The 25847-nt window shown below is 39.8% G+C and overlaps 1 protein-coding gene across 1 annotated transcript; it reads right to left on the reverse strand.

Annotated features, from left to right (window-relative positions):
- Window positions 1-499: 499 nt before the first annotated feature.
- On the reverse strand, window positions 500-22570 carry BUD13 (BUD13 homolog). Its single transcript, XM_063094372.1, has 10 exons — window positions 22425-22570; window positions 20335-20428; window positions 16172-16256; window positions 12328-13140; window positions 10642-10946; window positions 8787-8892; window positions 8322-8460; window positions 7822-8006; window positions 7499-7580; window positions 500-901 (listed from the first exon to the last, which is right to left on the reverse strand). Exons 1-10 carry the CDS (start codon window positions 22565-22567, stop codon window positions 808-810), a joined length of 2046 nt encoding a protein of 681 aa, XP_062950442.1. The 5' UTR covers window positions 22568-22570; the 3' UTR covers window positions 500-807.
- Between the last annotated feature and the right edge of the window lie 3277 nt (window positions 22571-25847).

The raw sequence follows: 25847 nt of genomic DNA on the forward strand, positions 1-25847 counted from the left end.
AAATATTTAATTATGAAGCAGTTGAAGCTATCTCATCTTATGAATTGTACTCTGGGATCTTATTTAAGAAATTTATCTTTGCCACAAAGTCACAGAGACATCTGCCATTTGTTCATACTAGTTTTATCATGGTACTTTTCATTTATGTCTTTTAATCACTTCGGGGTTTGTTTTTATTATATATGGTATGAGGTAGGGATCCAACTTTATTTTTGTCCATATAATAAACGAACATTCTGAGCACAATTATCCATCTCTTCCCCACTGATTTGTGACGCTACTTTTATCATATACCACATTTCCAAATATCCGTATGTCTATTCCTGAGTCTACTTTAGTACTCATTCTTGTTTTCTCAGAGAAATAATCTCTCACTGAGAAAGTTTTTACTCACATTGCTTTCTAGATTAAGGAAAAATACAACCATCACCCCCAAGATCCCCAGGGGTTCAATATTAACTTGTATTGCATCCCAAAACAGACTACCCAGATACGAAAATGATTTTAAAAAAATAAATGTATATTTATTAAAAAAAGAAAAAAGAAAAACCCTAACCATGAACAAACCTTAAGACACTGAGAAATCAACACTTTCCTCTGAAAGCCAGCACCAGCCAGTGTTGGCACACCTGAGAAGTATGGGTACCTAAGTCCAAGGATCAACTCTCAAATATTCTTCTGTGCTCAAAACTGGCATTCCACAAGTTTGCTGGTCTGTGTGGGCCCTGATTATTAGCACAGACAACTGTTATAGCTGGATGCCTGGCTGCCCTATACCCACTACTACAACCCACAGCCTCAGAAAAGTTACATATCCTCAACACTCCATTTGTAGGCAAGTTCCTCCACTGCTTTCTTGCTGGCAAGCCTGGCAAAGCGCTTCTGTTCAAATCCATTGGATCTGCAATCAAAAGAGATATACTAATCAGCCAGAACCCTGAAATGGACATTTAGTTTAAAAGAAAGAGAACAATTCACAATATAATCAGTAGGAAGGAAAATAAGGCAGTTATGTAAAAATATTTAAGCATATGCAATAGTACCAAAGGGACAAAATACATGATTCATTCTCTTCTTAGTCTTTGGCTTGGTGTTGTCAGCACCACGCTCAGCCAGTGAGCAAACCGGCCATCCCTATATAGGATCCGAACCCGCGGCCTTGGTGTTATCAGCACCGCACTCTACCGAGTGAGCCACGGGCCGGCCCTCTTCTTAGTCTTTGTTCAGACCCTTCTTCCACTTTTCAACAAACTATTTCAAAACTTTACTACTCTCTAAAGGCCCAACCCACTCTCAGATGATGTCCACATCTCATACTATATCCATTCATTAAACAAACATTTATTAGGCACCATGGTAGACAGTGTACAAAAATGAGTATGACACAGCACCTGTCCTGATGAACTCAAAGACTTGTGAAGGAGACAGACGTTTAAACAAATAATTAAAATAAAAAGTATGAACTATGGTGGAAATATGCATGGGGTACCATGGAAACAGAATGGGGATCTTACTCAGCTTAGGGGAGATATGATAAAAAAGTGAAATGAGGGATGGACAAGAATGGTCAGGAAAAGCTTTGTAGGAGTGGTTAAGCCAGAGAAGAGAAAGAGTTAACCAGAGGGCTGAAGGTAGGGAGAACCAGAAGGGTCAGGAGGCCATTTCAGGACAGAGCACAGCATGAACCACAAGAGCAAAGGCACAGAAATAACAAGTAGCCTGGTATGTGCAGGGACCAAAGGCAAACTAGTATGGCTGGAGCCTAAAGTATGACAAAGGCAGTAGCCATGAGTCAAAGTTGGAAAAGCAGGCAGAGGCCAAATCATAATGAACTTTGTAGGCCACAGTAAAAAGCCTAGATTTCATCCAGAAAGGATGGAAAAAGCAGAAGCAAAAGCTGCATTTCAAAGAAATTCCTCTAGAGGAGATCTGAGGCAGGAGAGTCATTGCAATAGCCCAAGCAACAGATGATGAAGGCAATGACAATGAGGGATGAAAAGAGAAGGCACAGGAAGCAAATTAGTGGAACTCAGTGATTGATTAGGTACATAAGGACAAAGGAGGAGGAGGTAAATTTCCTCACAGGTTAATAATTTGAGTGACTAGATGAATGAGGCTGCCATAACAGGACAGAGAACACAAAAGTAGAAGCAGGCTTAGAGTAAGGGAAGCTGACACGTTCAATTTGAATACATTGCAATTGAGGTGCCTCAAGTGCATATCAATAGAGAAATCCTCCACATGGCTACTGAGCTGGAAATACAGATTTGGGAATCATGTACACACAGGTGGTGGTTGAAGGCAGGACTAGATAAGATTCAGCAAGTGACAGCACAAGGAGTGAGAACAGCTAAGGATTATAGACGGATCCTTGAGAAACATTTAAGGGGTGCACAGTGGAAGAGAAACTCACCAAGGTGGCCAAAAAGAAAAGAGAAGAAAAAAGAACCAGGAGTGTCATGAAGCCAATACAGGAGTGAGTTTCAAGGAGGTAGTGAGTGGACCTCAAATCACTTCTAATTACTGTGCATTCTCTAAACTTCTCAAAAGAGCCTGTATTCACTGTCTACATTTTCTCACTTTTCATTCACTCCTTAACACATTAGAATCTGGCTTTTGTTTCACTATGCCACAGAGCTAGCTCTCTTTCAGATCATCAATGACATTCCCTGTTGCCAAATCCAGTGAATCCTCCTTCCTTCTCCCCAAATCATTCACCAGCTCCTACCATCTTATCCCCTAGCCACTTCCCCACTTCCTCTTCTCTTCATCCTTACTACCACTGTCTAAACGTCTCAGTTCAGACCTTCATCACCTTTAGACCAGACAGCCTTGTGTCTGGTCTCTCTACTTCCAAACTTGTGCCTTTCAAGTCCTTCATATTAGTGCCACAATGATTTCATTATCTAAAATGCAGAGTTGCATTAATCCTTCAATGGCTCCCCTTTGCCTCTAGGGTACAGATCAAGCTCCTCAGAAAGGTTCCCAGGCTGGCCAGTTAGCTCAGTTATTTAGAGTGTGGTGCTGATAACACCAAGGTCCATGATTCAATCCCTGTACCTGGCCAGCCGCCAAAAAAGAAAGAAGGAAAAGAAAAATTTCCAAGGCATTCTGTGACTGGGCCCCTGCCCACCTTTCCAGTCCATCTCATACAATTCCATTTCACACTTTATGCCATCCAACAAGAGCGAGCTGTTTATGATCCCCACCCCCACAACCCACCCTGTAACACAATGGTATTCCACCATCCTTATGACTTTGCACATATAGGACCTCTTCTTCTAACATCCTTCCTTTCCTTTTTATCTTGGCTGGTTACTGACATCCCTTAAGACTTGGCCCCTGCATCACTTCCTCTAGGAGGCATTTCCTGACCACATCCTCCCAAGGCTTAATTTACTGTTCCTTTGTGTTTCCAAAGCATCTTGAAAGTCCTCTATAATAACACTTGCAAGCAGCACTGAAATTACTTGTCTATCTTCTCCTGTAGATAGAAAGTGAGTTCCCAGGTTCAGGGGCTGTCTCTCAGTAATTGTGGAATCCCTGGCACGTAGTACATAGCTGCTTAAAGTTATAAAACATGTGTGCTAATGCCTTCCCTAAGGGATGAGTGGGGTGAGTAACGGAAGGCTTTAGGAAGAAGGGAAGCTTATTATGAACAGCACCATCTCCAACCTTAGAAGCAGTCATGGTATCCAGAGCACTAAGGAAACCACTGCTTCTTGCCCTGGGAAATAACTACTTAAGAGAATCAACACTAATACAATAATGCAGACAAAGGACATATGAATAACAAACCAAATTACAAGTAGAATCAAAAAACAAATTGCAGGAGAACTCACAGTGGAAAGAACTTCAGACTGGAAAAATCAGAAGCCCAGAGTTCTGACTCCAGCTTTATCAGGTGAGCTGCATGATTCTAGGTAAACTGCTTACTTATCTGCACCCCAGCTTCTCTTTTAAATGATGGGAGGTTTGATTAAGTGACCTCATGGGTTTTTTGGACTGTAACACACTATGGATCTGTTCTGGAACTATTCCCTTGCAGTGGGCCAAAAAGAGACAATACTAGAAATGGTGAGGAAAGAATGAATAATTGGAAAAAAACAAAGGATGACAAAGGGAAACAAAAGGAGAAATCTAGGAGAAACCAGAATAAGAAGTGGAGAAAAGCACCTGGAAAAGATGAAGAAAAACTAAATACCAGTAAAAATCTAGGTCAAGGAGAGTTCTAACTTTTGGGTCCAAAAATAAAAAAAAAGGGAACTCAGTGTAGCAGGGAACATCTGTAGGTCGTAGCTATAAAAAGATCTACTTCTGGCTATAAGGCAAATTAGTATTCTGAAAAATCCTGCTACCAAACGGCCTATGTACAATGAACTGCAAATGAAAGCAGTAAGCTAGCCTGAAACCAAAGCCACTCTAAGGATATCTGCCAACATGAGGAATGAGAGCCTGGATTTTGATGGCAGTCTGAGGGACAGAAGACAATGCTTTAGGCCCATAGAAGGTGGGGAGGTGGGTTCCAGTCACAGCAGAGTAACTTGAGTAGACTAACCTACCCTCAAATAACAATTATAAAACCTGCTGGACAAAATTAAAAATACAAGTATTCGAAAGTATTCAAAGGTGTGGGAGAGTGACCACGGGCAGGCAGAAACTGGATGGGAGTCTATATGTGAAAAGAGATTTTTGAGTCTTTTTGGCAGAGGGCAACTTCCCAATCTGCACAGCTCAGGGAGGCAGAAAGCCATAGGGCTTACTGGCTTGAGGTGTCAGTGCAAAGTGGCCAGAGCAGTGAGAAAATCAGTGGGGAAATCCTAGAAGAGAGGAAACTGCAAAAGAAATGAATCCCAAAACCTAAATATTAACTCCACCAAATCCTTGCTTAACCATTAAACTACACATGTGCAGAGGAAACCCTATCAGGCCTGATGAAAAAGCAGAAGCTAAAAATTGAAATAACTGAGCAGAGAGTTTAGCTGCTGTCCACTGCAAAGGAGACAAGAGTTTAAAGTTACAGCTTTGTTAAGTGTCTGCAAGAGTAAAAACCAACACACTTAAGAAGAATTTAACAGAATCCAAGATCACTACATGTATCGTTCATAATATCTAGTAACAAAAAAAACAAACCCAAAAAAAACCCCAGACACGTAAATAAAACAGGAAAATGTGATACATACTCAAGAAACAGCTGCCAATAGAAATCCGATGTAGCAATTAGCAGACAGGACTTGAAAGCACCAGTTATAAATATTCCCAAGTAAGAGGAAAATATCTCATAATGAATGAACAGATGGGAAATCTCAGCAGAGAAATATAAGCTATCAAATGGAAATTCTAGAGTTGAAAAATACAATAACCCAGTTAAAACAAAAAATCCACAATTAACAGTAATTGATAGAAAAAAACAACAAAAACAAAACAAAACAAAAAACCCCCAGGATATAGGTGATTTAAACATTATTAACCACATTGACCTAATTGACATTTGTAAAACACTACCCAAAAAAACTGCAGAAGATACATTCTCTTCAAGCACAAATGGAACATTCACTAGGTAGACCATACACCAGGCCGTATAACACATCTTAAAAAATTTCAAAAGATCAAAATATTAGAGTACATTCTCTGAACACAATGAAATTAAATTAGAAGCCAATATCAGTAAGATACCTAGAAACGTCCAAATATTTGGAATTAAACAATGCAAACCTAAATAACCAACAGAACAAAAAATAAACCAAACGGAAAAATCAGAAAATATTTTGAACAAAATCCAACATACATTCCTGAAAAAAACTGAGCAAATTAGGAATAGAAAGGAAATTTCTCAACTCAATATAGGCTATCTACAAAAAACCTACAGTTTACAACATACATAATGGTAAAAGACTGAATGTTTTCTTCCTAAGATTAGGAATAAGGTAAAGATGTCTGCTCTTACTACTTCTATTCAACATCTGCACTGGAAGTGCTAACTAATGCCAACAGGACAAGGAAAAGAAACAAAAGGCATCTGGATTGGAAAGAAGTAAAACTGCCTGTATTCAAAGATGGTTTGATCCTCTAGGCACAAAATTTGACAGAATCTGCAAAAAAAGCTATTGTACAAAATGAGCTTTACTTCAAGAAAAACAACTAACAATATTTGCTGCCAATGATAAAATTCAAGCTTTCAAGTGTAAATTAGAATTTTGAAAAACTATGCATCACCATGAACTCTTTAGCTTCTATTCTTTAAAGATTAGTGATAAGATCAGAGGTGATGTTAATGTTAAGTGACTTTTTTCATATGGTATAATAAAAATGTTAAGATTTGGAAGGTATGAAAAACTCAGCAACCCAATATTTTACAAATAATGAACAATATAAAAATCATGCATGGGTAAAAGATCCATTGTAAAATACAAAAAAGATCAGTGGGTGTTAATGTAACAGTATAAAAAGTTCTTTGTTAGGGTTTCAGATTCCACATAACTAATCTATAAGAAACAAGCACTTGTCGAGTTTTTGTTGTAGTATCAAAAAATCTAATATACCTTCATATCACACTAAGACAAATGCAGAATCCAGTTGTCTACTATTGAGCCAGACATTAATGAGATTTGCAAAATTGTAAATCAATGCTATTCTTCTCACTACTTTTTGTATGGAAAATATTTTTCATTAAGTTATATTAACTTATATTTCATAAGTTATTTTTCATTAATAATATGGCAATTACATTAACATGTAATGGCTTTATTACTATTTTAGAATGAATTAATAAATACATTTTAAATGTCAGTTTTAATTTCTAGTATGGAAAATATCAACAGATATATTCGACATAAACAAAAGCTTCTGGGGCCCTCAATAATTTTTAAGAGTGTAAAGGGGTCCTGAGATGTACAAGTTTGAGAATCACTGTGCTAGATGCTAGAAAAATGTCCTTTAGTAGGCAAGAGGAGATGGGATATAATATGTAAGCTGAGGGACTAACTTTGGATAGAAGCAAATATAGTTCATTTGTCATAACAGAGAGGAAGTTATAGCTGGTAGGTGGATAGATGAGGTGGCAGGGGTCTGTGAGACATTACAAGTGACTGACTCACTCCTAAGACAGTGAAGAGAATTAAAGCTCAAGGGCTATATTTTAAAGATACAACATATAGAAGGCTCCAGACCACAACCCACCACTCATCCCCTCTAAATCTTAGAAAATATTATTAAAAGTGACCAATGTCTGAAACAAAAGGTGTTCTATCTGGACCACCTGAGTTGTTTGTCCAGAGCTTTACAAAGTATTTTGAAAAGGAAACAAAAGGAGGAGGAGTATTCCAAGCATGGGAAATAGGATCTGTGGACCTCAGAAGTAGAGGCAAGCAAAGTACACATTATTCACCTGGTAACTAGAGTGGAGAAGGAGGTAGAGTACAGAGTAATTTAAGAACGATTAGGGAAGGTTAGAATCAGGTGGAAAAGAAAACGAAAATATAGGAAATACTCAGTTTACCTGTCTACTCCATCCCAGCGATATCCAGGCCAGATATTGAATCTGTTCGGAGGAGGTGTAGGGCCACTATAGCGAGGTCTCACTAATGAGAGGAGTAAGAAAAACGTTAGTTACCTACATAATTTAATTCACAGCTGGATGGCAATGAGGAAAAAATTTCTACATAGAAATATCAATTGAGTTGAACCTAAACTCTCAGACAAATACAAGGAATTTTAAATTGGATAGGAAAGACTTCTTTGTAGACAACTATGTATCAGCACCCTAGGGATTCTCTCTTCACAAAAGTCATCTCCAGCTCTGATGATTCCCAGAAGTCCCACCTTTCTTATTCTTGTTCTCCTTGGCCTTATTCTTCTTGATGAAGTCTGCCATGGGGTCCCCCTCTCTTTCTTGTTCTCTTAGCATCCGATCCAGGTCTTCATCATCAATATAGCGGGCCAGAGGCTTCTGCATCTCCTTCATTGCATCCTCCACATTTTGTTGCTGTTGTCTGCTCTGAGCAAGCCTGCACAATAAAGAACCAAGAGTGTATGCTATCCTGCTTGACATTTCTACTCCTACACTGAGATGGACCATACTGCTACATTTGGAGAACTTTCTCTTTCTAGTAGCATAGGCCAGGTATTGAAAATGGTAAAATTCCCAGAATATCAACTGAAAGTGTGGAATACATCAATATCCTAGGAAGGTGATTCAGCACACCAAATTTCCCATTCCTAATAACAGCTTTGAAGGCAGAACAATGAATTGGCCAGAAAAGCAGAGAAATGACTTGCTCTAGTCACTGCAGTCTTGTTTTCCCTTTCAGTGGTTCCCTTACCCTTTTCCCCACTGGGCATACAGCTCAGCTCTCTTAGAGTCCTTCTCTGCTTTTCTCCTTTGCTCTAAACGTTCCAGTTTCAAATTCCTCTTACGACCAAACTTATCTCGAAATACGGTTTCAGCATATTGGAATTCAGCTGCAAAGGAAAATTACACTTTTTAAGATAAATACCAGATATCAAAATCAAAAATAATATTCTAACAAGTAAAATCAATCACTTGGGATTCCGGATAACAACTTTTACAGCCAGAACACAAGTAGGTCCTACCAACATCTAGGTGCATTGGCAATGATCCTGACAACTGACCACTCAGACCCACTGAGAAGTTAAAATAATGTATAAAATCAGAGCTAAAATTTGATAGCAATTAAAAGTTTAAAATATCAGGTACAATAAGCTACATTCAAAAAAAATAAAAGCTGCATGAGCCTAGATTGGTCTCTGCACTTTCACATTTTTACCCTCAAATGCCATGGTTTCTTGGTCCCGTTTCTTGAGCTCCTGCTGCTCTTGCTGTATGTCAGTTAACATCAACCCAGTTTTAGCTCCAGAATACATGTGTGTAGCCTATGCAGTGGAAAAGGGAACATCCAATATTAATGAAACAATGCAATAGTAGGCTCCATGGGTATACAAAATTAGTCACATTTTTGTCTAACACTTAGCAATAACCAAACCAAAAACTCTAGCTTTATATTCTCATTATTTACCATAGGATTCACAAAATAGAAAAAGAAGAAATAAAATCTAATTTCACAGAAAATTTTATAGTACCATCAAGTTTGAGAGTAAACAAAGGTCAAGGGTTTGGATCCCTATATTAGCCAGCCACCACCCACCACCAAAACAGAAAAAGAGTAAACAGAAACACAAACCAACAATATATTAACAAGAGGACTAAGAATTTATATTTCTGGCCTTTCAGTATACAAATTGCACACATGAAGACTCACTCTTGGGTCACCTGATCAGAAACCTGTATCAAGCCCTAAGCCGTCCATTAGAGACCCCCACCCACCACCCACCCCACTAAAATATTCTATTAAAAGTACAAACTCAAGCAAACCTAAGATTCTTAAATTGTGAATATATTTCAGGATAATAACAAAAGATATGACCAAATGAAAACTTTTTTCTTTCAACTTTATGTCAGGATAGTAAACTGACCCCCAAATGGAGTACACAGTATATCCTGATTATCTTTAAGCAACTAAACTTGATTAAACTGTGTATAGACTAAATGGATACATAAAACGTCAAGGGGTCCAATTGAAACAGAAACCTCACTATGTTCCCTGAAAAAGAAGAATTTCATTTCCTGGGTTAGAAACAGGCTAGTCAATCCTGCAATGACCATGTGGGCTACAGAGAAAACTTACCTGAGAAAACTGCCTTGGAGAGAAACGTGCCTATCATAGGTTCTTTCATTCTGTTTCTTAACCAACTCATGAATAGGATTCCTTTACTACCACTAATGTTCTTTACAATAAAGCTACTCAGCGTTCATGTGGACCTTTTTTTTTTTCCTAATTTCTCAAGCTTTGTCATAGATTTAAAACAAAATAGAACATCGACTTCCCAGACAATATGATTTCAAAAAGTTGTTTTATATTTTAAGTGCCTCTCTCTAATCTCTGGATACAGAGACCTGTAGTCCAATTTATAATAATAAATCATTAACACTAAATGCTTACTTTGTCCCAGGCTCTGTGCTAACAATTTACTTGAACTAGCTCATTTAATTCTCACGATAACCTTATGGAGTAGTTACTACTATTATCCACATTTTACAGATGAAGAAGCTGAGGTTTAAAGATATTAAGGATCTTGCACAAATCTCACAGACAGTAAGTGGCAGAAGTAGGATTCAAATTATGTGATCAGTTCAACAAAAGGTTTGTGCTCCTAACCCCACTCTCCAAACTATAGTCCTTGGTTTATTCATAAGAAAATAGGAAGTCTTTCTGGGCCTATTAAAATGAGATTTGTGGAACAAAGAGGCTATTAAGGCAGAAGCAACTTAGGAAATCTGAAATTTACAAGTCCTTCTGGGCTGGGTTATAGCTAGTCCTGCCTTCGGAGAGAAGAAAAGAGTTCCACGGGTCCCTTTTAAACTAAATAAACTGTAAGTTAAGTAAACTAAGATTTACTATACAACTAAGAGCTACCACTTTCTCCTCTGGCTTGATTCTCTGCGACTTGTACAGAACAAGAAGAGAGGAGTCACTCTAAGAGAAGGATATGGTCTAAGGCCATACTATCCTGAATGTGCCTGATCTTGTTTAAAAGAAGGATATAGCTCTTAAAAATCCCTACCTTCTTTCTAGGAGGCTGACTCCTTCGAGGTGGAGACAGATCAGAATCAGAAGATTTGGTCCTCTGTTTCCTCCTTGGTGGAGAGAGGTCAGAATCAGAGCTCTGGTGTTTAGGTCTATTCCGTGGAGGTGAAAGATCTGAATCAGAATCCTGGTGCCCTGTACTTTGTTTAAGCCGTGAAGAAAAAAGACCTGACTCAGAGCCTTTCCAGCAGTCACTTAGGTAGGAAGAAGAGTCCAATGTGTGACTCTGATGTCTCCTAGGTGAAGAACTTCTATGAAATTTCCTATGGCTGGGAGAAGAACCTAGAAATTGAAGAATAAATTCTTTAATCTCCTTGAAAGAATCTAAAAGAAGAACTTACCAAGCTAGTGTACAATACTTACTTAGTCCTCCTGTGAAGAACTATCATTAACCTAAACAAAAATATGTATGACATGTGAGAAGAGCAAAGTCAGAGACAACTTTTAAAACCAGCAGGCAGGACATGGGATTCTATTCTCAAGTGACTTGTGACTAGCAACTGTGACTAGTATGTGAAATCTCAACACGTTCATCTATGACATAGTTACACCACCCACAGAATGGGCAAAACAACTTGTAGCCAGCTCTCCATGGCGAGGCAAAAGTGAGAAGCACCTAGAATATATTCTGGTGTCTTCGACTAAAGGATAAAAAAGTATTTTTTTTTTGACCGGTAAGGGGATCGTAACCCCTAGCTTGCTGTTGTCTGCACCATGCTCAGCCAGTGAGCGCACTGGCCATCCCTATAGGATCCAAACCCGCAGCCTCGGTGCTATCAGCACCGCACTCTCACAAGTGAGCCACGGGGCCGGCCCAAAAAAGTATTTTAATTTAAAAATTAAAACAGAACCTAGGAACAAAAAATGGAGTAAAAAATTCCCCCTCACAGTTTTAAGTTCTACATAGGACACAAATCACCTCCTAAAAAGCAATCTTCATATGTATTAACAGTCTTAAAAACATCCACATCTTCTGACCCAGTAAATCAACTTCTTAGTTTTCTAGGAAAACTATCTAGAAGTAATTAAAGTTCCAGCAAAACTATCTAGAAGTAGAAAAGGAAATAATCCAAAATGGGGACAACAGTTTATATACAAGGATGTTCACTATAAGAATTATAAAAGCAAAAACTTAGAAACAAGAAACATGCAATATCAAGGAAATGGTTAAGTGAACTTATGTACTGCAACACCATTAAAAATTATATTAACAGAGGCGTTCCTATGACCTAAGAAAGATTATGTTAAGTAAAGACAACAGGCAAAATCATGCATGCGATATGCATGTTCTGCACAGCCAGGGCTCAACTACATTAAAAACGCATACCAAAGAAGACTAAAAGGACATTGGCTACAACACTAATGATTGCCACTGAATGACAGAATTTTGTGTCATGTATTTTCTGCTTCTTTATACGTTTCTGTACATTTAAAGTTTCTGCAACAAACATGTAGTACTTTAATATGGGGTGGGGAGAGTAAATACAAGGATACATAAAAACTTTCCTACCTGCCTCTATAATTTTTTAACTCTCCTAATCCCAGCCTCTCACTTTTCAAAACTGTTCCAAAGAAACTCCATTCTCAGACCTAATAAAGCAAGTAAAGGTCCAAAAGAAAGCTCCCAAGGAACAAGTCCCTGTCATGGACAGTCAATGCTCACCTTTAGAAACAAGCTGCTTCTTATCTCCATAATGGGATTTTGCTTGCTTTTTTCGTGGAGGAGAGAGGTCCGAGTCATACTCATGTTTGCTGTTCTTTGGGAGTGATGAATGAGAAGTTCCTAGTCCCTTGGAATGAGAAGTCTTCCTAGAAGCTCTTTCTGGGGATTTACCACTTTTAGTTCTAGGCAGTGAATGAGCGACATTAGGAGCCAAAGCGGTGGGGTCATGACAGGGCCTCCTGAGTTGCTGTGAGTCCAGGGAGTCAAGAGTCCTCCTGGGTTGAGATATATCAGAGGAGTTGTTACGGGTCCTTCTGGAAGAAGAGATATCTGGTGAATAATGACGTGCTCTCCTAGGAGGAGATGGATCTGGTGAGTCACGACGGACTCTCCTAGGAGATATACCTGAAGAATTACGATGAGGCTTCCTGGGGGGAGAAGGATCTGGAGAATCATGACGGGCCCTCCTGGGGAACAAACTGTCTGGGGTATCATGACGGACCCTCCTGGGAGGAGAAGAATCGGGAGTATCATGACGGACCTTCCTGGGAGGAGGAGATGAGTCCGGGGTATCATGACGGACCCTCCTGGGAGGAGATGAGTCCGGGGTATCATGACGGACCCTCCTGGGAGGAGGAGATGAGTCCGGGGTATCATGACGGACCCTCCTGGGAGGAGATGAGTCCGGGGTATCATGACGGACCCTCCTGGGAGGAGATGAGTCCGGGGTATCATGACGGACCCTTCTGGGAGGAGATGAGTCCGGGGTATCATGACGAAAATGCCCATGTGAGGGTAGATCCTCATTGTGGCCTAAACACAAATAGCAAAGAGTCAGATTCCCACAAATGCTCTTTCCACTCCTTGCACCCAAAGTTTCAAAAGCCCTAGCAATACACATCTCAGAACTACTCAGAAAGCCCAAAAGGTCTGTGCAGCTCTCTTGCTTAAGGGCAGCATACCAGCACTCATGAATATCTTAAAAATAATCCCTCTTATTTGCCTACCAGGCCATAAATTTGCAAAGCATTAGAAATACAATTTTTTATATTATACCCTATGAGGTAAGCAGGGCAGATATCCTTTTACAAACATGAAAATAGAGGCTCTGAGATGAGTGATTTCTTACCTAAGGTCACAGTTACTAAGATAAAGAGGGTAGAACCTAAGTCTTCTAACTCCCAATCCAATGTTCTCTATAAAACCTCTTTTGTGCAGAGTTCCCAATCAGTATCTCCCACTGATATTTAGACTAGATAATTTATAGTTTAAATTCACTCTTCCTTCAAAAGGCCAATTGACTAAACCTGTGCACATCAAAATGAAATGTTGTTAGCTATTTAATCCACATCACTGTGCTCCTTGTTAGAAAGGGAAAAAATCACCAGGAAAAAAAGGATCAAGCATTTACTAATCACCTACTATAAGCCACCAATCCTTTATATACATTACCTTAATTCTCACAACAAGCCTAGGAGATAAATATTGTTATCCCCATTTTATAGATAAGAAAGTTGATATCCAGAAAGATAATCTGCCAAAGTCATAGAGCTAATAAGTGGTGAAGGAGTAAACATCTAAATCCACCTGTTAGCTCACTCAGAGCATGGTGTTGATAACACAAAGGTCAAGGGTTTGGATCTCCTTACTGGCCAGTCACAAAAAATAAATAAATAGATAAAAATTTTTAAAAATTAATAAATCCACATCTGCTTGACTCCAGAGTCCATGTGCAATCTTCAAAAATACGTAGTTGAAAAAATACATAGTTTGAGACCTTCAATTTTCAAAGGCATAACAGAATGAAATGTTTATAGCAACTGGGACATTTCCAAAATCCAGTTCCTTCTCTCCCTCTATTTCTTGTAATTGAGCTCCATGGCCAAAATATAAATAAAAGCTGTAGGATCCAATGAATACTTGTTGAATGTATTAATTAAACCAAGTCAACTCCTTTACTATGAGGAAAAGACTTAGCTGATTAGAATCCATCCCCCCAGAAGAAGTAAGGGTCAGAGATCAGTAAGGATATTTTCAGTAACAAATTGGGATGAGGCAGTGAGTGAAGCAGAAGAAAAAAGACTATTTGTGTGTGTGTGTGTGTGTGTGTGTGTGTGTGTGTGTGTCACTTCCTAGACCTATAGATATGGAAACCAGAAGATTCTCTCTGGAAAAAGGATTATGGAAGAGATTGGAAACACAGCTATGGGATAAAGCAGAAAATAATGGAAAGACTGAAAAGGATTCTGATAAAATAATCCTGATAATAAAGTTTTCACTCATAAAGCTAAAAAACAATGTACTGAAAACTGAGACAATGGCAATCACTAATCTATAGCTAATTGTCAATTTTGTTATGCATTTTTTTTCTAATTAGAATTGTAGGATAATTAACCTAATGGGACAGATTATAACACAGAAAGACAAATCCTGTTTAGGAGATAATTCTTTTATCATCCATGTGAGAAAAAGGAACACGCATCAGAGGCGAACTGCAGTGAAACGGCTATCAAGAAGCAAGATCTTTATTTATAAAAACACAAATACAGAGGGTAAAAACCAGCATGATTCCACTGGCCACAGACAGCCTCAATGCCTGCTCCAACCAGAACTGTGACTCACTGGTCTGCATCCCTTAATAAGCACACCTACCAACCAAGTTCTTGGAAAAGGGGGAATGACTACTAAACATCAAGTAATGATTTACCAAAGAGCAGCAGGCTGCAAGAATGAAATGCTTATTAGCAATTCAACAATTGAGCAAATATTTAATAAAGGCACTTCCTTGTGGGTACCTAACAGTGGGCAAGTGGAGGACAATGCACTGTAAAATACCAATATTTAAGGGAAGAACACAGAAATTCACTAACATAAAAAGGACAAAAAACATTGGTCTTTGACCCATACATGTGTCGTTTCATTGTGAATGAGGACTGAGGTGACTGAAGTCTCCAAACTCTGTTCCTCTGTTCCCTATAAACTCTTCCCAAAGTCCAGCATATATAATAACTGTTCTCCAGAGAGGAGTGGGGGCCTTTCAGAACTGACATCAGAAAATCAGTAACCCTAATACTAAAAATATAATAGAAAGAGGGATACCTGGTGTAGTGGATTGAATTACGTCACCCCAAAACTCCCTGAAGCTTGAATTGTGTCCCACAAGTTTTATGTATTGTAACTGTTAAGAGGTTGGGAAATCCTATTATGGTAACTGAAAGGTGGAGCCATGAAGAGGTGATTAGATTGTAGGATATGCAGTAGTGAATGTATTAAAAATGGTGATCAGGGGCATGGTTCTGAGGGCTTTAAAAGAAGAGTAGAGTCTTTCTGTCTCTCTCTCTGTTCCCTCTGCTTCCACCATCTTGCAATGTGAGAACCCTGGGTTACTGTCACCATCATCGGATGGACTTTGGACTGCCCAGCCTCAGAAACTGTAAGCAATAAATTTTGTTTTCTTTGTAAATCACCCAGTTGCAGATATTTTGTTATAAGCAACAAAAATGGACTAATACACCTGGTCTCCAAGTTCCTATGTCTTACTGCCTCTAAAGAAGTCTTGAATTCTTTCTTCCACTGTATTTTGCAGAATCAAGGACACACTAAAATAAACTATGCACTACTCTATTAAATGAGCAACTTGGCCTAGGTGATTTTTTTTTTTTTTTTTTTTTTTGGTAACTGGCCGGAACCAAACCCTTGACCTTGGTGTTAGAAGGCTGCACTCTAACCATCTGAGCTAACCAGCCAGCCTTACTATGCAGTACTCTAAAGGAAAAATGTATAAAAGGAAAAAAGCCCTCTCCTATAAATGGGAAATTTAGATTCATCTATTGCTGAAACTCACCTCCCAGAAGCTTCCACTTGGCACTGGAACGAAAGGCCTCCATCTGCTTTACCTCTTCTGGCCGCTCATCCACAAACTCAGCCACCTGTGGGAGTAAGGACACTATGTTAAGGAAATCCACAATATCCAGACAAGGAGCACTGTCATCTCAAGAACCTGAAGCTATGGCCATTCCCCATGGTGCACACATACCCAAAACAGTCATGAAGAAACATGTGGGGGTCCTCAGTTATGTTTGTACCATAAACATCTGATTGTTGCCATACTGGTTTAATTGTAGATCTTTCTCTGACAAATCAATTTTGCCTCAAAGTTTAATTTCTTTCATTACGAAACTTTTTTATTAACCTGCCAGGTACACAACTGCCTCTTGTAAGCTAACAGCTAAATTCCTTTTACATTTTTTGTTTTATATTCAGAATGAAAACATAGGCTGCCTCCCTGTCATGCCTATCACTAAAGAAGAACTTTGGGTTCCAATGGAACCTTTGTTGTAGGGTAATCACAGTGACTGGTTTTCTTGAATCCAGCCAAAGAAAGTCATTGAGATGCACACAGAATCACAGAATCTTTAAGTGATAAAACCACATTTCATATCCTCCAAACTCCCAAACAAATTGGAACCTTCTCTATAGTATCCTTGATAAACGATCACTCATCCAATCCCTTTCTAACAAGGAACTCACCGACAGGGAATTCATTACCTTACAAGGCAGTCCACTGCATTTTTGAGTAGTGTTAGAAAGTTCTTGGTTTTACTGGACCCATATCTACCTTCCTATAACTTCTTTCCACTAACTTTAGTTCTGACCTCTGCTGCAACTGATCCCCTTTCTACATGACAGACTTTCAAAGATGACTGGCATAATAAATTCTAGTTACAGAGTAGCAACTATGTGCAAGGCACTGTTTTGTGCTTTACTTATATTATCTCACTCAATCCTCACAATAACTCTGCAAAGGCTGAAGACTACTGAACAGCAAACTATGACCCAGAGAAGTAAAGTAACTTTCTCAATGTCACGACCTAGAAGGTGGCAGAAATGCAATTCAAATCCAAGTCATAATTCCTTTCTAATTCTCTTCTCCCAAGATCCTATCATACATTCCTCATATAACTTAGTTTTCAGATTTCTCACTGGGCATTAAAAGCACAGGCTTTTAGGCAGATGAACTGAGATCTAAATACCCAGCTCTACCACTTAGCCTTTGTGTAACCTTTGGCAAATTATTCTCTCTAAGCCTCAATTTCCTCATTTGTAAAAGTGGGATTCGAAGGACTGCTATGAGGATTGAATAAGATGATTCATGTAAGCTTAGCAGTGCTTGGTACACAGTAAATATTCAATAAATTGTACCTATTACTTATTCTTCTGCTGCCACAGGTATCGTAGTTATCACAATTCTTTTGCCATTATCATCAGTGGGGATGGGGGTGGTGATCTCATAGTAACAAAAATAAATTCAACAATCAACATCTGTTTTAACCAGTATAGAAAGCAGTGGAGCTAAAGCTTCATTTCTTTAGGTTTTTGGGTCATCATAAAAGCAAAAGACAATATTACAAAGGGAAATTAATAGACTTAACTACACAAAAATTAAAACCTTTAAATGCCAAAAATTATTATAAATGAAATGAAAATGCAAATGACCAAATATACCTACAACATATAAAACAGACAATACATTCTTATACACATACCAAATGAATCAATTAAAAAAATAAAAACTCCAATTTTCTAAAAAATGAAAAAAGAAGAAACAGGAAATTCACAAAATACAAATGCTCAATAAATGTGAAAAATTATCCATTTCACTAATGTTCAAAGAAACTGGACACCACTATTCATGTGCCAAGTAGGCATAGATTTTCTATTGCTTTTGTTTTTGTTAATAATGCTTGAGTTTTGATGAAATGGGGAAACTGGCATTCTCATATACAGTCATGCACCACATAGCAGTTTCAGTCAAGAACAGACCGCATATATGACAGTATCTCATAAAATTATAAAGGAGCTGAAACATTCCTATCGCCTAGTGACATCATAGCTGTCACAACGTTGTAGCACAATGCATTACTCACATAGGAGCAATAGGCTATACCATACAGCCTAGGTGTGTAGTAGGCTATACCATCTAGGTTTGTGTCTTATGATGCTGACACAACAATACACTTCTCAGAACTATTCCAGTCACTAAGTGACACACAAATATACCTGTAGTGGGAGTGCAAATTGGTAGAACCTTTCGGAAAGTAATATGGAAATATAGGTTAAAAGGCCATACCCTCTTACTCACTAATTTCATTCCACAGGAATAAAGAAATAAACAGATTTCCTACAATGGTTTATGCACAAGATGTTTATCAAAGCACTATGATATTTTAAAACTGGAAACAACTCATGTGTCCAGTAATAGGACAGGTTAAGTTAATATATATGAGGGGTCTTCAAAAATTTCATGGAAAGATTCATATTAGGTTTTCATTCTATTTTCCATGAACTTTTTGAAGTACCATCATATGCTGAACTGCTATGCAACCATTAAAAATCAAAAAGAATATTTTAAGGTCTTACTGAAGTATGCATAACAAATTATTAAGTGAAAGTGCAGGCTCCAAAACCATATGTACAGTATGATTCCAATTACGCCCAAAAAAATAAATAAAATACAAGCATGTATAATCTACGAAGAGAAAAAACTGAAGAGAAACACATCCAAATGTTAGCAGTTATCTCTGGATGGTCACAGTACAAGTGGTTATATTGTATTTTGTAATTATATAATATATTGCATATTATTATATTGTATATACTGTATATTGTTCTTAAAACTTTCAATTTTCTTATAATTCCCAAATATTCTTTAATAAATATGTATTCCTTTTATAAAATAAAAAAATGAGGTAAATATTAATTCTGAGTGATTCGTTCTGACTGAAACAAAATTGGCTCCTTATAATCACTATTTCCCTTCTAATTACTAACAAACCATCTCTTAAATAATCTATTTAGAATTTTGCTGGGAATTAGCATTAAATGCACTCATCTGGAATCCATCTTCACCACCTTTCAGTACAATACAGCCTGTCAACAGCTCTCTTTTTTACCTTGTTTCTCAGAAATTCTCAGCAATGTTTCCAGGAATATACCAACGGGAGGTTATTAGCCTATGCCTTGGTCCACCCAGCTCTTATTCATCCTTCAAAACTCAACTCAGGTATTTACATCTTTCATGACATCTCCCAGTGAAATATAAAGTGTGTGACCTCCCCTGTGCTGTAACGACACTTGGTACATATGTGATATATGACGGGTCTCCAAAAAGTTTTTGGAAAGATTCGCATTATCTTTTTTTGACCAGTAAGGGGATCGCAACCCTCGGCACGGTGTGGTCCGCACCATACTCAGCCAGCGAGTGTACCGGCCATCCCTAAATAGGATCCGAACCCGCAGCCTTGGTGCCATCAGCGCCACACTCTCCCGAGTGAGCCACAGGGCCGGCCCCGCATTATCTTTTAATTCTACTTTCCACACACTTTTTGAAGTACTCTCATACATCTCCAAAATTTATCATTTTGGCTGGCTGGTTAGTTCAGTTGGTTAGAGCTTGGTGTTAGTAATACCAAGGTCAAGCGTTCAGATCCCCTAGCCAGGTGCACTTCCCCCAGAAAAAATTATCATATTGCTAAAATCATTTGAAATTCAGTCTCTCATTCTAGGGTATAACCTCTAAAGTACAGACACTATATTCTATTAATCTACATATCTCCAGTACAGGTACAATTTTAAAGCTTAGTTAAATCAATGAATAAAAGGGACAAATCAAAAGTTTCCTATAATTAAACCCAAACATTGTTTTTAAGATAGATTCCTACAAATTGAACCACGGCTAATGCTAATCACGGCTCTATCACTGATGTTGAGGAATCCTCTCTCTCTCTCTCTCTGTGATTAGTTCCCATTTCTAGGCTGATGGGGCCCTCCAGAAACAGAGAAATCAGTGTACAGGTACCATGAAAGAAGACTATTTTAAACAGCTCTTTGGAAAGTGACCTCTTCTCAGTGCTCAACTTTCCCCTCTAAAAATCTACCCTGCCCTGAGAGTAAAGATTAAGAAGCTTGCATTATTTCAAAGTCCTGATAGCCCCAAAAGATACATACAACAGGCAAATCTCCATCATTTTCCTCCTCCTCCTTTTCCGGTTTAGTGGTGGAGATAGCTTTCCAGCTCACGTCATCATCCACAATCCGCATTCTAAATGGGAACAATAAAAAGATCAAAAAAGGAAGAGTCATTCTGGGATACCAGCTTAAGAACACATATCTATTGGTTTTAAGATGAAGTAAAAAATCCTACAAGATCCTGCATGGTCCAGTCTTTGTCTATATGGCCAACATCATGTCATACCACTGTCCCCTCAGTTCGCTACTTCACTGGTTATCTTTTGGTGCCTGGAATGAGCCAAATTCCCTACCCCATCAGTTCTCATGTACGCAGTTCTTCCCTCTGCCTGATCCACTCTTCTCCTCATTCTTTACCAGGAAACTCTTACTCGTTCTTCAGGTCCTAGCATAAATACTTCCTTGGGTGTATTTTCCTTACCTACCCTCTCCCCCCCCAGACTAGAAAACCCTGTTACACACTCTTGAAATACTTTCAATTTATTTATTACAAAAGAAATAAATTAATTAGTTGTATAATTAGTTGTTTAAAGCCTGAATTCCCATTAAACTATAAACTCCATCAGAACAAGGACTATGCCTTCCCTGTTCGCAGAGGCATGCTCACTACCCTGCAGTAACTGGCATAGGAAGTCCTCAGTAAATGTTTGTTATACGGGTGAACTGAGATGCAAACAGTTATTATTTGAAAAGTCAAGGACACTTGACACAACATCTCTAATCACAACAACCATTTAATATAAGCAGTATCCTTCAGTATTACTCTCATTTTAAAGATGAGTAAACTGAGGCTCAGAAAGATGTAATATCGTGCCCAAGGCCACACAGCCTATAAAGTGACACAGCTAGGATTCAAACTCTCATCGGTGTTGCTCCAAAGCTCAAGCTATTTTCACTGCATGGCATTGCCTTCAAAGAATCCATACAAATCAGAGGGGGAGGAAAAGAGAAAGCAAGAGTAAGACAAGAACAAAACCAGGAAAGAAAATGGACTAGTTCTTTGCAACTATTTGACTTCACCGGGTGTATTAGTTCGCTAGGGCTGCCCATAACAAAGTACCACAAACTGGGTGGCTTACAAGAGAAATGTATTCTGTACAGTTCTGGAGGTTAGAAGTCTGAAATCAAGTCCAAAATCAAGGCGTCTGCAAGGCTACGCTGCCTTGGAAGCTCTGAGGAAACCACTCAGGAGAATCTTTCCTTGCCTCTTCCAACTTCTGCAAGCCCCAGAAAGACCTTTACTTGTGGCAGCAAAAATCCAGTCCAGTCTCAGCCTCCATCTGCACATGGCTGTTTTTCCTGTGTCTGTGTCCAAATTTCCCTCTTCTTAAAAGGACACCAGTCATAGTGGATTTACACACACCTTAATCGAGTATGACCTTATCTTAACTGATTATATCATCAAAGACCCTATTTCCAAATAATGACACATTCTGAGGTTCTGGTGGACAGGAATTTGGGGGGTGGGGGACTCTATTCAACCCAGTACACTGGGCCACAAAGGTTTTTTCATTTGAAAATGGGGATAACAGTACCTACTTCACAGAAGTGTTCGCCTATTAAAGTTCCTAGAACGGTGTCTGGCACATGATAAGAACTGAATAAGTGTTAGTAATTGTTCGTAGTAGTATTAAGAGTTACAGGACGTGATCATGGGTCTCTGACTCAGGACCAGAGCCCTTGACAGGCAGGTTCTGGGCCCTAAAAATCTAAGCACAAAGGCTTTAAATCAGCTCCATTATTCTCGGGGCACAATATTCATCCCCTACAGGAGAGGAGCGAAGGCTACGAGGGCGGCAAAAGAGTAAGAAAAGTTACAGCCTGGCTTTAACACACGGGCGACAGGGCTCAGAGGCGCGAGGGGTCAGCGGGGCGGCAGCAGCAGCAAGCCGGGCCTGGAGCGGTCCGAGTGGGGCCCTGGGCTTAGGCAGGGGCCGGCCGAGCAATCAGAGCAGGGAGGCCGGCCGGCCTGGACAGAAGGAAGAGCCGGGCGGCCGAGGGCGGAATTGGGAAAGGCGAGGGGGGCGGCGAGCAGCCACAGGCCTCGACCCCCGCCAGCACCAACTCACCCCTTGCCGCCGGCCCCGCCAGCCTTCGGCCGCTTTTTGCGACGCTTGCGACCGGACTCAGGACCCCCATCGACGCCCGCATCCGTCCGGGACAAATAACGTTTCAGATACTCGGCCTTGGAGAGCGGCGGAGCTGCCGCCATGGCAGCGGCGAGGGCGGGGAAACGGCTCGGCGCTGGGGACAAACTTCTTGAACGCGAAACGGGCGGTGAGAGGCGGAGCCAGAACCGGAAAAGGCGCGTGTGTTTGGAACTGCCCGGGCAGGCGGGTGAGACGCGCCGGTGTCGCATTTGCCGGCCAGCGAGAAACGTACACACCGCCGGGGCCAACTATGACGACGCAACTGTGTTTCTTCTCTTTGTCCATCCATCCATTCATCCAACGAATTGCAGCAAGTGCGCTTCTAGCCTGATCTACAAACCGACCCCAACAAGAGCTCTGCCCCAGCGGCTTCGAAGCGCCGGGGTGTAGTAAGGAACGAAGGCTCTGGAGTCGCAGCGCACCGAAGTTTTAATCCTGATTCCATAACTTCTTAGCTGTATGACCTAGGGCAAGTTATTAAACGAAATGGGGATAAGAATGGCACCTAACTCAGATTGGTTGCGAGGTATGATATAATATTACTGTGTAAAGTGCTTATTAGAACAGTGCCTGCTGGCACATAAGTTATCAGTATATGTTAGTTATATTTTTATAAGTATGTTTTGCGAGAGGAGAGAAGATCTGCTGTAACAGGTTTCCAGGAACCATTCAAGAGAGGAAGTCAGGAACTCCGTGCCCAATATATGAAAAATGGTAGGTTTCTAAAACCTGTATGATTTCCCCACTTTTGATACTATTCGTAGCCCCTAGTCATCTCTTGAAGGAAATTGTGTAAAATCTTTCCAATGAAAAGGCCCCGGATCTATTTTCAGCATGGCAAAAAGGAAGCTGGAGAGATTGAATTCTAATACAAAAGTTTTGGGGGAAAAGAAGACTTTTCTTCTTGGGGAGGGTAGGGTTAAGAGCTCTACTTGAATTATCTCATTTAACCCTCACAATGCTCAGATAGTTTTTTTATCGTATTTTACAGGTGAAAAAACTGAAGGTTGGAGGGTTAAGGACGTCGCTCGCCTTCACACGGCCAGAACACGCTAGCAAAGTGAGGCACAAGGGCTGACTGGTTAGTTGGTTAGAGTGTGATGCTGATAATGCCAAGGCCCAGGGTTCGGTCCCTATAGAGGCCAGATGTCCCCCCAAAAAAGCGGGGTGCAAGAAGTAACCCAAATTTTTTAAATAAAATATTAGGTCTTTTATTTTTATCTCATGTAAGTTAAATTTTTGTCACTGTTTTAAAGTATTAGTCAAGTAGGCACTGTTATACTTTATAAATATACATTATCTTGGAGGACTGGCCAGTTAGCTCACTTGGTTAGAGCATGGTGCTGATAACACCAAGGACAAGGGTTTGGTTCCCCATACCAGCCAGTCACAAAAAAAAAAAAATTTTTTTTTTTAAAGATGACTGTTAAGGGGACCTCAACCCTTGACTTGGTGTTGTCAGCACCACGCTCTCCCAAGTGAGCTAACCGGCCATCCCTATATAGGGATCCAAACCCATGGCCTTGGTGTTATCAGCACTGCACTCCCCCAAGTGAGCCACAGGCCGGCCCAAAAAACTTTTACATGTATATAAAATTATATATACACACATAAAATTTTATATACACACACATACATGTCTCGGGATACATGTTCAAAAAATTCTTACATAACACAAAACGGGCTTGGAGATCACTGCCTTGAAGCATGAACTTTTAAAATCTGGGCTGTACTGAGTGGTTGCAGCACAGACCCAGAAAGGAAAGCAGGCTGAGTCTTGAGGGCTTGTGAGAAGGGGACACTGGACTGAGAAGATAGGGCTTCACTAGCTAGAGGGCTCCATAGGTACCCCACACACAACCCTGACTTGGCTTCTAGTCCAATTTGGTATGCCAAACTGAACTCCACAGCCCTATCTCCACTCTGGCATCAGCAAGCTTTCAGAAAGTCTCATATTTCTGCTCCAGTGAACATTATCAGTATAGCCCTCTCGGCCCCCATCAACTCCTGTCTTGCCCATTTCTGTCTTCTTCAGTTCCACTGCTACCCATTCTGCCCAGTTTTTTAGCCTGACAAGCCCCAGGCTCATGTCCCACCCCTACCTCACAGGGCAGTTAAGCAGGATCAGATGCCGTGTCAGTGGCACCATCTAAGCTTTGCCCTCTCTCTGCAGTTGCAGCTAATAAAACCATTTGAGGGGTCTTCAACAAATTCATGCAGATTTGCATTATCTGTCAATTCTATTTTTCCACGAACCTTTTGAAGTACCCTCATATAGTAATTATGGACTTGAACTCAAAATAGTCAGAGCTCAGGTTTCAGAGTCTGACTGGCCTGGGTTTGAAGCTTGTCTCTTAGAAGCTCTGCTTCCTTCTGGAAGTTACCTAGCCTCTCTGAGGCCATTTCCTCACCTGTAAAATGGCAATAATTTTATTTATAGCTCCTTTTTCCCAGAAAGGATTTAAAGCAGAAACAGACTCCAGAATTTTTGTGAGGATTATGAGAGAAAATACCTATAAAAGCACTTCACAATTAATTCACTTAATCCTCACAAAAATCCTATGAAGTAGATGGCATTACTATCTCCACTTCACACTAGGAAAGTGAAGCATTAGAGGTGCCAATATTAAACTCTCAGGTGGGTACACAGAATAAGCGCCAGCTCTTTTCCCAATTGAAAACACTGCCATTCTCTTCAAGAGAAGTGTGTGAAAATAAGAATAAAGCTAAGTAGTCTTAAACACCAATGCCCTAAATTTAAGCAGAGGCACCATTCCCTGCAGTGTGCAACAGGCACATACCACAGTTGCACAAAGGAGGAAATACACTGACAGTAACAAAAGTCTTAGCCATCATTAAAGCTTTCCGTTAGCCAAGTCGATTGCCCCTTCATACGTACTCCCAACATTTATCTCCACAGCTCACTCATCACGACACAGATGCGAACTCAGCACCTCCCTGTACGTTCACATGTGAGGTATGACTGTATTTAACATGCTTGAAATATGAAGTAGGAGGCATGCCCTCACAAATGAACCATTGACATTTTTTAATATAATTATAAAACTTTTCACTTAAATTTTACTCTTGTGGTTGTGAAACTGAATCTACCTGTTCTTGGGCTGGCACTTTGTCTCACCTACATATGTTATGTTCAGTGACCTAACGGCTCAACCTCGGATGGATGATTCATTAGCATCTGTGGAGGATTATAACAGATTTTAGGAACCATATGCCATATGCTAGGAGCTATGGGACAAGACATGGTTAAACAGACGTAAGCTTCTACCCTGACTTTAAGAGAATGGTGTAAAACCTAAGGATGCCAGGCCCTGGCCCTGT

The sequence above is a fragment of the Cynocephalus volans genome, chromosome 4 (genome assembly GCF_027409185.1).
Source record: "Cynocephalus volans isolate mCynVol1 chromosome 4, mCynVol1.pri, whole genome shotgun sequence".
NCBI lineage: Eukaryota > Metazoa > Chordata > Mammalia > Dermoptera > Cynocephalidae > Cynocephalus > Cynocephalus volans.